At 41.5% G+C, this 15,021-nt stretch overlaps 1 protein-coding gene across 1 annotated transcript in view; it reads right to left on the reverse strand.

The window, feature by feature from the left end:
- Window positions 1-15,021, reverse strand: part of IQCH (IQ motif containing H) — a gene marked incomplete at its 5' end in the record, with an annotated part of 200,887 nt that overhangs the window by 69,616 nt on the left and 116,250 nt on the right. The window contains 2 exons of the mRNA XM_081088533.1: window positions 4,149-4,340; window positions 14,358-14,533. Coding sequence (XP_080944659.1) covers window positions 4,149-4,340; window positions 14,358-14,533 — 368 coding nt within the window. The remainder of the gene's footprint in view (window positions 1-4,148; window positions 4,341-14,357; window positions 14,534-15,021) is intronic.

A 15,021-nucleotide genomic window follows, 5' to 3' on the forward strand; every position in this document is an offset into this window, starting at 1 on the left:
CCACAGCCTCTTCAGGGTGGGGAGCTCTACTGGGGTGCCTGGGTGAGGGGCTGATGGCCGTTTTCAGGCTGGCCACAGCCATGGGCTGGAAGCAAGTATCTGGGGCTTACTTATCTTCTATAATTGAAACTTTGTAGCCTTGAGTGGAGCTCAAGGCCAGCAGGGCAGGCGGGAAGCTTGGCTTCTTCCATTGCTGGGGACAACCCAAGCCTCCTGCTCGCTCCAGCTCTGTGGCTGCTGCCATCTTAGTTGGGTTAATTTGCATATTCACTCCCGATTAGCTTGTGGGCATGGCTTTTGGGTGTAGCAGAGGTACGATCAATTTGCATGTTTCTCTTTTATTAGGTTATATATATATCCTATATAATGAAAGGGTAATATGCAAATTGACTGAACAGTGAAACGACCTGTCTCTATGATGCGCACTGACCACCAGGGGGTAGACACTCAATGCAGGAACTTCCCCCTGGTGGTCAGTGTGCTCCCACAGTGGGGAGTGCCGCTCACCCAGAAGCTGGGTTCACGGCTGATGAGCACAGCGGCGGTGGTGGGAGCCTCTCCCTCCTCCGCAGCAGCACTAAGGATGTCCAACTGCTGGCTTAGGCCCTCTCCCCGCAGAGAGCGGGCCTAAGCCATCAGTTTGACATCCCCCAAGTCTCCTGGACTGCTGAAGGGCACAGACTGGGCTGAGCGGACCCCTCCCCTTGAGTGCACGAATGTTGTGCACTGGGCCTCTAGTATGAAATATGACAGTATACATCAAAAGGCTTGGACTGTACTGGTGAAGAGATGCACAATAATGTTTAACAAAGTACACCCAAGTGCAAATACAGGTACAACTTCTCTTGCCCAGGGCTAAAATACAAATATTATATAGTAGCTTAGGGCCAGTTCAATTTCCCTTTTCTCCTTTTTCTTGTAAGCGGAAAATTTGTGATGCCAAGACCTCTACAGCTTATACCACCCACCCAGGGAAGCAGAGGCCCAAAGAAGGTCTGCCGGGAAAACCCAGAAGTAAACTGGTTTAGCTCTCTCTACGGAGAAGCCGTTCGACAAAGATCTCTCGAAAAGCAGCGTCACCTGTAGCATCACGGCCACCAAGCCAACCTCCCAGGAGTGAGGGAGGGAAGATTTACCCTTTAAAAATGGAAACAGAGAGAAAGCACTGCAAGGACTGGCACCACAGCGAACGTCCACCTGCTCTCCCTACACTGCCTTTGGTGAGTGTGTCCAGGAAGACTTTCCCCTACGAGTGTGCCTTCCTTGATGGAAGCCTTTATTCCTACTAAAGAAGTACCTCCGGGCGCATGGGGTTTTGTTACCTGGTAGGATGAAGAGAATGAGGTTTGCACCGAGCCACCACGAACGAAATGAGATTTGTGCCCCATTTTTACTGAGGCCATCATGTAACATTCCGCTTTTCCTAAAATCACCGACATGTCTATACTGATTTTTAAAATGTGACTACAGCTTTTCAGCATTTGTTGACTCCATGACCTTGTTTCGAAGCTCAACCCCAACCAGTTAAATAACCGATTCTAAATTAGATAGGTAGGAAAAAAAAGATGGCCTTTATATTGGATCCTTGAGTCTACACTGAATGATGCCTCCATCTAAAACCAATATCCAGCCCTGGCCGGTTTGGCTCAGTGGATGGAGCATCGCCCTGCAGACTCAGGGGTCCCTGGTTCGATTCCGGTCAGGGGCGTGTGCCTTGGTTGCGGGCACATCCCCAGTGGGGAATGTGCAGGAGGCAGCTGATCGATGTTTCACTCTCATCGATGTTTCTGACTCTCTATCCCTCTCCCTTCCTCTCTGTGGAAAATCAATAAAATATATTTTAAAAAAATAAAAAAATAAAACCAATATCCACGTAAGACACAAGAGAATCGCAAAACAGTTCCAACTCCCATAAACAGCCCTGTTTTTAATCTGTTGCCTACAATATACCAATGAGAAAAATCATGGTATCGTGTCATAAACAGCTATGCAAATGATGCTATTTGTAAGTATTAACATAATTTAGTGCTTACAGTCATAATCTCATTTCTAATAATTCTCCCAGAATGGAGTCTTTCTCTGGACTCTTAGCCTGCAGGATAGTCTTTCATCAAGAAGCTGAAATTTTTAATAACCTGCCAGCATATGTTTTGTATGTGCCGGGCTAGGCTTGATGACACAACATCTTCATTATGAAAAGAAACAGGTCCACAAACTGTAATAGGACATTAAAACATGCCTGTGCTCATAAAGTAATGCTTTGATGTCTAAATGTGCACCATTATGACGGTCTTCTGGAACAAAGGGTAATTCTGATCCTAAATCCTCAATAGCTACACTCAATGGAGATAGCAGGTCACTTCCAGTCTGGGTACAATTTCACTTTGAAGGCAAAAGAATGTCAATAATTTCCCCCCGCCCCACCCCCCAAAAAAGCTCTTCAGAGCTGCTTTATTTTTAATTTTTATTTTTGGCTTCTAACCAAAATGCCCATGGCTAAGCACAGGTTTCAAAGATTAAAAAGATTTCTGAATAATTATTTTTTCCTTATTAAGTTAAAAAAAGATTTCAATAGATTATTAATTATTCAAGATTTTCACATTTAATAACATTCATGATAATGCCAAAAGTGGTTGGTGACAATTTAAAATGGTATAGTTTAAAATAATTGAAAGTAAATAATGTATAGTTAGGCTTCCAAGTGCAATTCAGCCAGTGTCAATATGTTAAATATTTTTTAAACCTAAAGTCAAATATTTTAAATTTATCATTGTCTAGTTTCAGGAGAATTAAAAAAAAATATTGGTTTGAAATATTAAGACCAGCCCACTAACATTTCAATTTTTGAAATGAAAAAGTCATATTTTCATCATTGACTCTCCACAGTTTTGCTTTAAAAAGAAAACACTATACAATATGAAGTAAAATCCAGTTCAAAGAGAACCCTCTATGGGCCTCAAAATTAAATACATTTTCCTTGTTTTATTTTTTTCCTAGGAGAGTAATTCACTTTGGTATCCTTTAAATAATATGTAAAAAGCTGGCCATGACAGGTACTGCATTTAGTCCATTCTCTGACGGAGGGGGAAGAAAAGCCCAGGATAGATCATGGGGAGAACAGACACATTTGTCAAAGGCAACTCTCTCTTCTGACTGTTCTCTAGATTTATTCGTTGTTTCACTTTCACAAGAGTAATGCGGTTCTCTCTGGAGTGCCCCTCCCTTCCTATCACTTGTGTTTTGATTCATAGACTTCTGCAGTGGGATGCTCAGAGGAGATGCAAATCACTGCGCAGCCCACTGTTAAGCACGTCAGTAGGGAAGGAATCGGTGAAGGGAATTTACGTCTGAATTTTCCTCATCAGTTATGCTGTCACAAGGAGGTCAGCCAAGACAGAGATTTGGGATTAAGAGAAGCCAGGCCAGTCTAGACTCTGGATGCAAAGTGAGGCAGCGTTTAGAATGGCGGGTTTAATTTATATAGTAAGCCATATAAGATAACTTTAATTATTAAGCAAGTTTGGAACGGACTAAGAAGTTGTACAATTCATCCTTCCACCAACATACACGGAAAATTCTCTACACAACCACTTATATGCTAAGATTTCTTGCCTATTGTTTGGCTTTGGCCTGGAGATTTTCTGGGTAGTAGGTACTATTTTCTCAACAGGGGCCAGCAGTTACACAAATGTCCTTGAATTGACTTCAGAAACATTTGACTGCTGATAGAATGCTATTATACATTAGCTTCCAGGTGACTACCATTTACTAATAGAATTTCCCTCTCATAATAAAATGCGGGTAGCTTATTAATGTCAGTTGTTAGAAGCATATGATCAGACCCACTTAGAGCGAATGATGAGACTTGTAATGTTACCTGAATATGATTTAAAAAAATTACTTCCTAATAATCATAATCAATTTGAAGACATGAATGAAGACTTTTAGGGCCCAATGAAAGGACATTTAAAATAACCTAATCAACCCCATTGCCTCAGAAAGGTAAAATGATTTGCCCAAGGTCTCACTGCTGGCAGGTGACACTGCTGAACCTTGAAGAAAGTGCCTTCCCCTCCTTGCTGAGCCTTTTGCTTCATCTCCTAACAATACACAGACGCTGTGGATTTATGTCACCATTGAATACTCACCTGTGCCCATTTCTTGCTCCAGTCTTCACGGCTGTATTTGTTATACTCCATTAGGAGCCAGTCACGGCACTGGAGGTGGGAAAGAATGTCACAAAACGCAGTCCCATTTCCTCCAAATTCATAGTCCATTTTAAAGAGCCAGCGTTGGATTTCCGGGTAATCGAGGATCAGCTGAGTCAGCTGTTCTATCATCTGTGGGTATGAAGACGTAGCAACATTTAATGTAGCTGGTGTCCTGGATTCCTTTGTACTGTATTAACTCAGTTGTACTTTTCAAGTGTCTTTATTTCAAATGGTCTGTTCATTACGTTATCCTCTAGTTTTTAAGACAGACTGGAAGAAGTTTTAAATGATGTAGAGATGATGTGAAGAAACCACTAACCAATGGGACTAAAGGCACATTTAAAAGTATAGTCCTATTTATGAGAAACTGAAATTATCATTTGCCTGCTTTTCAAAGCAAAATAAAAAATTGAATTTTGGTATTGTTTTCTTTCCTTTTCAGAGAATTGTGTGTTTACTTATTGATTCTTCAAATGATTTTTTTATAGTTTCAAGACTATAAAGATTTATAGTCTTGAAAACTTTATTTGGTGCTTTGTTGAGCTTTTAAATGTTATAACCCAGTGGTCGGCAAACCGCGGCTCGTGAGCCACATGCAGCTCTTTGGCCCCTTGAGCGTGGCTCTTCCACAAAATACCACGTGCGGGCGCGCACGTACAGTGAGATTGAAACTTCGTGGCCCATGCGCAGAAGTCGGTTTTCAGCCTGGGCGAGTCTATTTTGAAGAAGTACTGCTGATATTTGGCTCTGTTGATTAATGAGTTTGCCGACCACTGAGATAGACGAAACAAGTCTACAAGACGAGTGTGGATGGGAGAGTTGGAAGGGGTCGACCTCAGCGAACGTACCTCAATCAGATTGAGGACGTTTTCAGCAAAGGCCAGCTTAGGAGTACCCTAATTAAGTTAATAACAATATACCTACCTGTATAGTTTAAGTTTAAAAAATTTGGCTCTCAAAAGAAATTTCAATCGGTGTACTGTTGATATTTGGCTCCGTTGACTAATGAGTTTGCCGACCACTGTTATAACCCATAAAACATTTAACATTTTCCTCATTAACATACATGAAATGCATTTGTTTGGCTGGTCAATTGGCCAAGTGCATTATATAATATGTATCACATGAACACGAGCGGTAAAGGAGATAAAACGTTCATGGAAGCAATGTTCCTGGAATGCACACCTATCCTATTTAACACGGTACTCCCTCAGGAACTGGGCTCCATCACATGGAAGTTTAAGGGGTAAAAGTTCAAGCTCTAATATCATGGTGATAATAATGATACTATCTAACATTGCTGAACTCTCAGCAGGTGCCAGGCCTTTGACTAAGCTCTCTACATGAGTTTATTTTTAAATTGAATACTCACAAAACCTCTGAGGCAGGCACCATGTTTAGTTTCATTTCATATATAAATAACTGAGGGACAGTAAATTTGAATAACAGGCCCACGATCACACAGAACCGAGCGGCAGAGCAGACTCCGCCCAGGTTGCCCTGACTCCAACACCTAAGCTCATTCTCTCGCCACTGGGCTGCCTAGCTCAACCTGCAGAGAGGAGGAGGAGCGATGGGTGGAGGGAGAAGTTAAAAGAGAAGCAACTTTCCTTCCCACCAATAGCCATTTGGGATAAGTTTGAGTCAGACAAAAGTCTAAAGCAATATTATTTAATTATAAGTCATACTGTTCTAGTAGAGCCTTGGAGAAAAATAACTCACTAAGTCACAAAATGATGTGTGTGTGTGTTTTGTCTTCTCATCAGACTTTCCAGGGTACTTGTATACTTCCCGAAAGAAGCAAAGCATTACTAAGCATTTGCTTTGATGAGCCTACCCACTGCTGTACTTGGCTATGGTCACTTATACTTAAGGAGGTCTCTGCAACATTCTGTTTTTATTTATTGATGAGGGAGAGAGAGAGAGAGAGGAGAGAGAGAGAGAGAGAGAGAGAGAGAGAGAGAGAGAGAGAGAGAGACATCAATTTGTTGTTCCACTTATTTATGTATTCACTAGAGAGGCCCGATGCACAAAATTCATGCAAGAATATAGGCCTTCCTTCCCCTGGCTGTTGGCACCGGCTTCCCGCTGGCACCCAGGACCTAGGCTTCCCTCCAGCCCCTGCTTTGTCTGGAAGGGCATCCGGAATGATGACCAGTCTAATTAGCATATTATGCTTTTATTATTATAGATTGGTTTCTTGTATGTTCCTCGACTGGGAATCAAACTGACAGCCTCAGTTTGGGATGACACTCTAACCCATCTGAGCTGCCCAGCGAGGCTGCAACACTCCTATTCTCTTCTCTTTGGATGATGTTTTGGTCACCAGATGGAATGTTTTTCAGCTAAAGTGTGTGAAAGGACTAAAGATTGTGGTTCTGCTGAAGTACAGAGCTGGAAGATTAAAATTATTTTGATTAAAGGTACAATCTGTTTTCTTGAGTTGTGTTTTTTTAGCTGCTCTTCCTGGGAATGTTACACTACCCAGCGGTGTGGAAGTGACATCAAAACGGGCATTCTTGGGATCCCTGGAAGCCCCGTGCAATCATGGGGTTTTCAAATAGGGTGGACATGGAATTGTCTTAGTTCCCTAATTATCAAGTAGTGTCTGTGGATAATTTGGGTATTTAAATTACAAGTACTCTGGTCTACCCACCATGTAGCTATGAGCTTTGCCTATAAAGGTTTTTAAATGAACCTTTCAAAGTTACATCCCTTCTTTCTCTGGTATTGTGTTGAGAAGATAGATTATATATTTCATCATATTTAGCTGTATTATGATCATACTTTGCAGAAGTAGAAATAGTCTTTGGTGAGTAATCTATAATAATAAAAGCATAATATGCTAATTAGAGTGGATGTCCTTCTGGATGACCTTCTGGACGAAGCCTGATGGCGGGGGCTGAGGCAGAGGCAGCCTTGGCGGTGGCGGGGGGCCGAACCCCTGCACGAATTTCATGCATCGGGCCTCTAGCATTTTATAAAATTACTTTGCTGGTGTAAGAAAAGGTGTTCTGGCATAGCATTTTTATTGTATATTTGGAAATATTGTGTATTCAGAGACTCAACTACTAACAAAATTATCATCTGTTTCTTCCAAATCCTGTTATTTGTTGCTTCTGAGAGTCCTATAAATGGGCGTCTGTTGATGGATCCCCTACAGAATGAAAAGGATCAATAATATTGTAAAGACTGCACCATGGGAAAGAATTATGTGCTATCTTTAAGTGAAAATTGAACAGTGCTTTAAAATAGCACCACTATTTTTGCTTATTTAACCAAAGCTGTCAATATTTCATATGGAGCATATGCCAGAAAAAGAACTTGCGTGGTTACTTTATGGATCAAAACAGGACATGCTCACGGTGCTCACACTAGACTTAAAAACTAAATAAATTACTTAATCATAAACCAAATGACTTTACACTCTTTCAGAACATTTATGATTCTTTGTTTGAGTTTATCTGTTCAAAAGAAGTAATATAATTTTAAATTGCCATTCATTTTACACTGGTGTAGAGCAGAAGTAGAAAAATGACTACTGCTAAAATCCAACTGATAGTCAGGAATATTTATTAACCTAAATTAAGATGATCACAGTTTTCCTTCACCAGCTTTAAGTTTATGATGCACAGCGGTAAAAGTCAGTGCTATTGATTCATCGCCATCTGCGAATTCAAAATGCTGACACACTCAGATAGCTTAGGTAGGATAGTCAGTATCTGGAAAAATCTCAGTGGAGTACTTCAATTCTTGATGACCTCAGACGTATGTTTTCCAAACAAGTAGAGTAGAACTCAGTTATAAGTCTGTTTAAGGTGATGCAATTTGCATGTGCCATAGGTGAAATGACATCCCTCAAATCTGATGTGTCTACAGGGAAGTTTTAAATCCTACTTCTGAACACCAGCACTAGAGGAAGGTTGTCCTGCATTGAATGTGCCTGCATCTTTAACCACATTTCATGGCAAAGACTGCCTGAGTTCTCAATCAGTGAAGATGAAATCAAGACTCCATACAACTATTGCACATACATTTTAGAGTTTTGGAAATTATTTAATGTAATGTACACTCCTCCCTTTATGGCTCTTTCCTGAGGGACCAAAGGATTTTTGTACTAGCGAAGGATGTCTGCAGCCCTCTGCCATAGGCCCTCTGCCACCTGCCTTGACAGACAGGTGCCCCTCGTGGAGCTTTCCAAACTGCCTCCTTTGAGCTAAAATTGTCTTTCCCATTTCTCAGGGACCTGCTCAATGGATGGCTAGCTAATACGATGATGAACTAAATAATCCCTGTCGAGGCAATCAATATTGATAGCACATTGGTGCACTAACAGGGTCTTCAATGTCTTAATCCAAATGAGTTAATATTTTTCAAGGACAATACTTTTAAACACGAAGTCCTAAAGTAGACCTAACAACTCAACACAAGTATTCCACATAATCTCCACTGGGCAGGGCTGGCTCCAGAAGGCCTGAGATCCCTGCAACTTCAAGAGGATGTGCTATATTTGAATAGAGCCTCTCTTTTCCACCCCGCATACCTGCTGGTGACTAAAGATGTCAGATATTCCAGGAGGGAATGGCACATTGGCGCTGGCAAACATCTGTTTACTTCCAGACTTGGTGCTATAAAGATGAGCTATTTCAGGCTCTGGACCCAGGATGGGTACGTCTAACATATCTGCCACGGCCAGATCATCTTTGTGGAGGAACCCGCTGACAATGTAGGCATCTCGTCCACTGATGAGATTTTTTATTCTTTTGATTGCCTTGGGACTGTACTTCAGGTGAGTCGCCAGGCACATATGTTGCTTCTAGGGGAAGAGCATATCATTCTTGTTAAAAGGTGTTCTTTTTTTTCTAGTCCATGCACCTAATTTATAATGTTGCACACCATAAATGCATTATTAATAGCAGGCTGGGTTATGACCTATCCTGTTGGTTAGCAGTTTAAATTGATAAAAGCTGTTGGGGTGAGGCTCTATAATCGCTCACATCTTTAGTGTGTGGGAAATAGGCTCACTGGGAATAGAACTAATTACTACACATCTGTATTTATTTGATCCACGTGGAATTATCCTTCTGTCAGAAGGAAAAGAGGCTGGCGGCCTTTGGATAATAGTGATTCATCTCTGCAGCACTTCTGGCCTGGTTTAACACTAAAGCGCCTGGAAAATCAATACCAAAAATGAAGAAAAACGTCCCATAGGATTCCTCTCTGTACAGGACTCCTAATCTGGCAACTCTTTAAATGATTCGGTAGGAAAAAGGCGTTTGGCTTGATACTTCCTTTCCAAAGCTCTGCCACAAAGTCTGTCTCAGAGACTATGTACCTTTTATGATGACTATCCTGGTTCTTGGCCAATCACTTTGGAGAGGATTCATGAATGAAAAAGTATTTGAAAATTTCAGCAAGACTGAAGCTTTCATTTTAGTTTTGATTATTTAGACCCAGCTCAGCAATACATGCGACTGTCTCATTCAATTAAATAAATAATTCTGGCATGTCTAATAGGGGCTGAGGACAGAGCCAGATGGTCATCACACACCAAACGAATACAACCATGTTTCTGCATTCAAGGAGCGGGGGCACAAATGAGTACCGTTAATGCATAACTAATCAAAGCAGAGAAAAGCCATAAAGAGCTACAGAAGGCCCCGGAGGCATGGAGAAGGGAAGCAGAGGACACATGCTGATGGGGAGAGCTGAAAAGGCAAATGACTCATTCTCCTGGGGCCTTCGTTTCTTCACCTGTAAAATGAGTATAATACTAGTACTCATCTCATAGGGATGCTGTAAGGTCTGAATGAGATAATGCATGTACAGCACTTAGCACAGTGGTTTGGACACAATAAGCACTTAATGAATGGTAGCTACTACTACTATTATGAAAGAGGTTGGGGTTGAGGTGAATTTTGAAGGATGGGTAGGTGAGGATAGGTGTGGGAAAGACATTAACCAAGGATGAACTATGAGAAGCCAAGATCATGCTCACTTCCTCTAGAGAAGGGCTGGGGTTAGGAGTCAAACAGTGCTGGCTTTGAATCTGTCTCTATCATTTATAAGCTACCTGAACTTGAGCAAGTTTGTAAGCTACGTGAACCTGAGCCTAAGTTTTGCCATCTGTTAAATGGGAATAAAAATACCCATTTTCTGGGTTGCTCTAAGGATAGAACAAGATCATGAAAGTAAACACCTATTATAATGCATGACATTGAGTTGCTATTCTATAAATGATAGTACTTATTATTACAGAGAAAACTCTCTTTTTAAAGTCATTAAAATGTCATGTAGAAAATATAATGCAAGTTGCCAGAGAGTTAGGGAGTTCAAGGAATTTTGTAGATTAGCACCTACTCCCCCAACTCTAGTCAAAATTATCTACTCAACATGGCATGAAGATATGGAGAAACACTGAGCAACTATTTCTGCGAATATCAAACTGTTGTGGGTGTAATAACTGCTGAGTATGGGAGAAAGAGACCAAGGAGAGCCCTGGGACTTCAGTCTTGCCTGGATTTCTAACTTGCAAGGTGAATTAGAAAACTCCCCAATATTCAAATGAAAGGTTGGACTAGACTTCTCTAGGGTCCTTCCAGCTCTGCAATAACTTTTTCTTTAAAACCAGAGCTCTTCTGGACTTATCGCTTAATGGGTTCAGAATTTCTGCTTGGGATGTTGAAAAAGTTTTGAAAATGGATAATGCAATGATTGCCCAACAATGTGAATGTGCTGAATGCCACTGAAATGTACACTTAAAATGGTAAATTTTATGTTATGTATATTTTACTCCCTCTCTTCCCCCCCCCCCCAAAAAAAAGGGAAAAACACACACAAAAAAACCCAGAGCTCTTCTGAGAAGAGGATTTATTGATTACCCTTCTGGGCCTTCCTTCAGAGTAGGTGTTGTAGTCTGCGTTCCTCAGATCTGTGCAACATGCCTTGTCTACCGTAACCGAAATCCATTTTCACAACCTCATCCGAGAGCGCAGTTCTAGGAAACCCAATGCTCCACTAGACAATGGCTGGTAACAGCACCTCATGAGTTCGTGTTTCCCATCTGGGTGATCCCTGTCTTCCCCCTTGTTTATTTCCTTCCTTTCCTTTCCCCGCAAATAATTTCCACTGGGAAATGTGAAAATATGAAATGTGTGGGAGACCTGGTGACAGAGTCACAGTGTACCTGGTGGCTTTGCAGGGGCCCTAAGAAGAGTGCTTCAGGGTGGCAGTGTGCTCATGTTAAGTCCACAAGGTCAAAGCACTTTGACATGTATGTTCTCATCTGATCCATACCACACCTTGCCAATTAGCATCCCCTCTGTTGGAGATGAGGAAACTGAGGCTCAAATGATTTGCCCAAAGTCACACAGCTGGTAAACAGCAGAGGTAGGATTTAAACCCAGGTATTAGCACAGTTATTGTGCCACAGCAGCCAAATCTCTCCCCTTTCACAGACTGAGAAGTGAGGGTCTGGTGAGTTTATGAGGTGTGATGAGGGGAAGTCGGATGCAGCAATAGAAAGTAAACTTAAAGTTCTGAGCACTTCTCCAGCCAGGATGCATTTCTGTCTCCTCTTGGTTTGCTTATTTCCATTGGCAAGTACTCTACCCGACCTGTATCACAGTCATCTGTGGCATGCCTTATTCTTCAGGCAAGATGGTGCCCTACTATTGTGTTCAATATGTGTTTAAGAAAGATATGAGTATGAATGAGTGGCAGAGTACACATTATTGACGGCAGATCTTGTATGACCATTAGATCCAGGCTGTGAATTAACGCAGCTTGAAAAATATAAAATATTCCGAATTCCATAGCACTAAAATTGCATTTACTTGATCACCACTGACCTTTTTTAACCTGAGACAAAAGGCATTTGTTGAGGATATCTTCATAAACATTAAAATGTTCAAAAATAGACACGACTTTATAATAGCACTCTGTACCATTACAAATCCAAACATCGTATAGTAACTTGGAGAGATGTACAAGCAGATTTTTGGCACACTTTTTAAAAACCTCCTCAAAGCCATCCATTTGAATGAAAATCAGCACGGGTACAATCTCTCCAACCCATTAAAAAGAAATAGAGCAATAACTACACATGAGCAGGAACTGAAGTGAGAACTTATTTTTTTTGTACTTTAAAATGTTGATTGCCTATGAGTGATTGCTCAAATAATTTAAACTTAAACTGTGAGAAGTATTAAAATTTACTTAAAATATTCCCTACTTGTTTCTACTCTCAACAATGCAAACCTGAATTCTGAACGAAACTCAGTGCACCTGCGAATGCTCACTGCCTCGTTCCTGCTTGAAAATCGGGGTGGGCTGGCTGACAAGGGTGCACTTCTCAGGTAATAGGATTATAGGGCTGAGGAGGACTTTGAAATGACCCAATTCGCCACCTCATTTTACAGACAAAGAACCAAGAACAGAGAGGCAAAGGGCTTGCCCAAGGCCACAAGGTCCTCCAGCAGTAAAGCAGTCATTCCCGTTCATGACAGTGTTCCGGGGTCAGACAGCTTTAGGCTTGGACTCTGGCCACAGTAGTAACTTGGCTTCCTCACCCTTAGAAGGAGATTGGTCAGTTCTATCTTGCTGCGTTGTTCTGAGGATCAAATGAGAACATGTATCTACGCCTTTGATATATGTTAGCTCGCTCACCTTCCTTCTCCCAAACTAGTGCCCCTTCCCCATGTGATGCCTCCTCAATGTATATGGACATTTTAGATGCACAGAAACTCCTCATTAGCAGCTATCAGGAGAAACTCGGGAAATTAACTACATACTCATGACAGTTTTTTCTTCCTTTCTTCCTAAAGCCCCTGCATCTCTGCCATTGAGGCCAGGGGACAGCTGGGAAGCACAAGGCAATCCCTGCATTGTTGTGGATATCCGTAGGCCCCTAAGAATGGTAGTGGTGATGATTTGTCCCCATCTTTTCTTTTGCTTGTCCTGCCTGGGATTTTGCCTTTCTCTTCCACAGCCCAGGGATGCCACTAAAGCAGAGATTTGGGGGAACATTAAGGTATCCAGTTATGAAAATTTAAAATCTTCATCTTGGTAGAAGAGAGCAAAATCTGATGACAATTCACTGAGTATTTCAGCAAAGCAGAAGTATTATAGCAACCCTCCCCCGCCCTGGCAGGCCTTTTATGGGGGGAGTGGTAAAAATTATGGCACATCCAAAGGTTTAAGGGGTAGGAAGTAACTCAACACATATATGCTTCCTATGTAAAGCTTGCAAGCAGTTTCTCTGGCAATAGATAGAGAGTTGACTTTGGTATATCCCACTTTTGAATGGAAAAAAGCTATCTGTATTAGCAAATTCAGACTCTTGATTCACACACACACACACACACACACACACACACACACACAAAGGTCTCCTCAAAACTGCATAGTCCACTGGGTATTAAAATATTGTTTGTTTAAATGGAAAGTTTAAATTATTGTTAAAATATAGCGAAGTTCATTCAAGCTATCTCGTGCGCTGCCTTGTTTTTGAACACTGCCCTCGGGGTTCCGTGCATGTCCCCAAAGCTCTAGTCTACAGATGGAATTTCACTCAGAATTCTTTCCATTCGTTAAAAATCAGAAAAGTTAACACACACACACACACACACACACACACACACACACACACAGACCCTGAGCCTTGTTCACTATGAACCATGGGATATGGTAAATAAGACCAAATTCCCCTGAGTGGGGGGTGAACCCAAAACCATGGATCTGAAGGAATAGCGGTGTGGAAGCCAGAACACAGGGCCCTGGCCTAGATTCTGCCCTGAACCAGCTTTGTGACCATGGGCAGGGCCAGCCTTTCTCTGCTTTGGTGTCCTCCACACACAATGAAAAAGAAACCGTGGATGTTATAAATTCACCTACTTGGTGGTACCGCCCAATAACCCCAATTAGGCTTCAGCTACAGAGAAACTGGAAGGGTTGCTCAACTACTGGTAAGCCTGAAAGTTAAACTGGGATATTTATTGCCTACAGTCCAACTAGTCATCTAATCAGTAAAGCTGTTAAACTTGCAATAATATTTCACTGATGTGTACCAGAGCGTTGCAAGTTATAAAATTTCCAATTTAATTTTACTGCATCCCTGAAGCCGTGGTAATTAGAAGACAAACTCACAGTGAAGATCTTTATAGCTTCAGGGGTGATAATTTTGAACCTGTCCTGCAGGTCACTTCTGTCCTCAAGGTTCCCCGATTTGACAGCTGCCTGTAGACTCAGGATTTTATGGTAATACAGAAGTAACTCTTCATTCATTTGATGGGAGCAGATGTAGATGATGCTTACATTGGCATCTACAAACAACAGGCACAGTGTTAATTACTGGTATAAAGGTAAACGACATTATGAACTCTGGCATCGGATGGATGTGGCACAGTTTAAAATAAAGAGCATATCCAAAGCCACACTGAAGTTAAGTCAGATCGGTTTTGTACAGATCTTAGCAGTGTAACTGGCTTTTGGGCGCTTTAACATTCCTCTAAAGAAAAGATATATTAACACTATCCCTCCTAAAATGGACACAATGATTCTTTCAGAAGGAAGGCTGTGAGGTCCCATGGAAGTCTACTTTCAAATAATGCAGAGAGACTCAACCCCAGAACTCCCATTAACATCAATGGGAATTGCATACTGCTTTAAAAATTTATCCCATTAGCTTCAGTAAATTATGAAACAGAGCTATTAACTTTAAAATGCTGATGAAATGGCAATTTCTTATTCTGCCTGGACTTGGCAAGGCCAATTCGGGAACTTCCCTCTCCAAATAAATCGTAAGATTATG

The sequence above is a fragment of the Myotis nattereri genome (genome assembly GCF_964212035.1).
Source record: "Myotis nattereri genome assembly, chromosome: 1".
Taxonomy (NCBI): domain Eukaryota; kingdom Metazoa; phylum Chordata; class Mammalia; order Chiroptera; family Vespertilionidae; genus Myotis; species Myotis nattereri.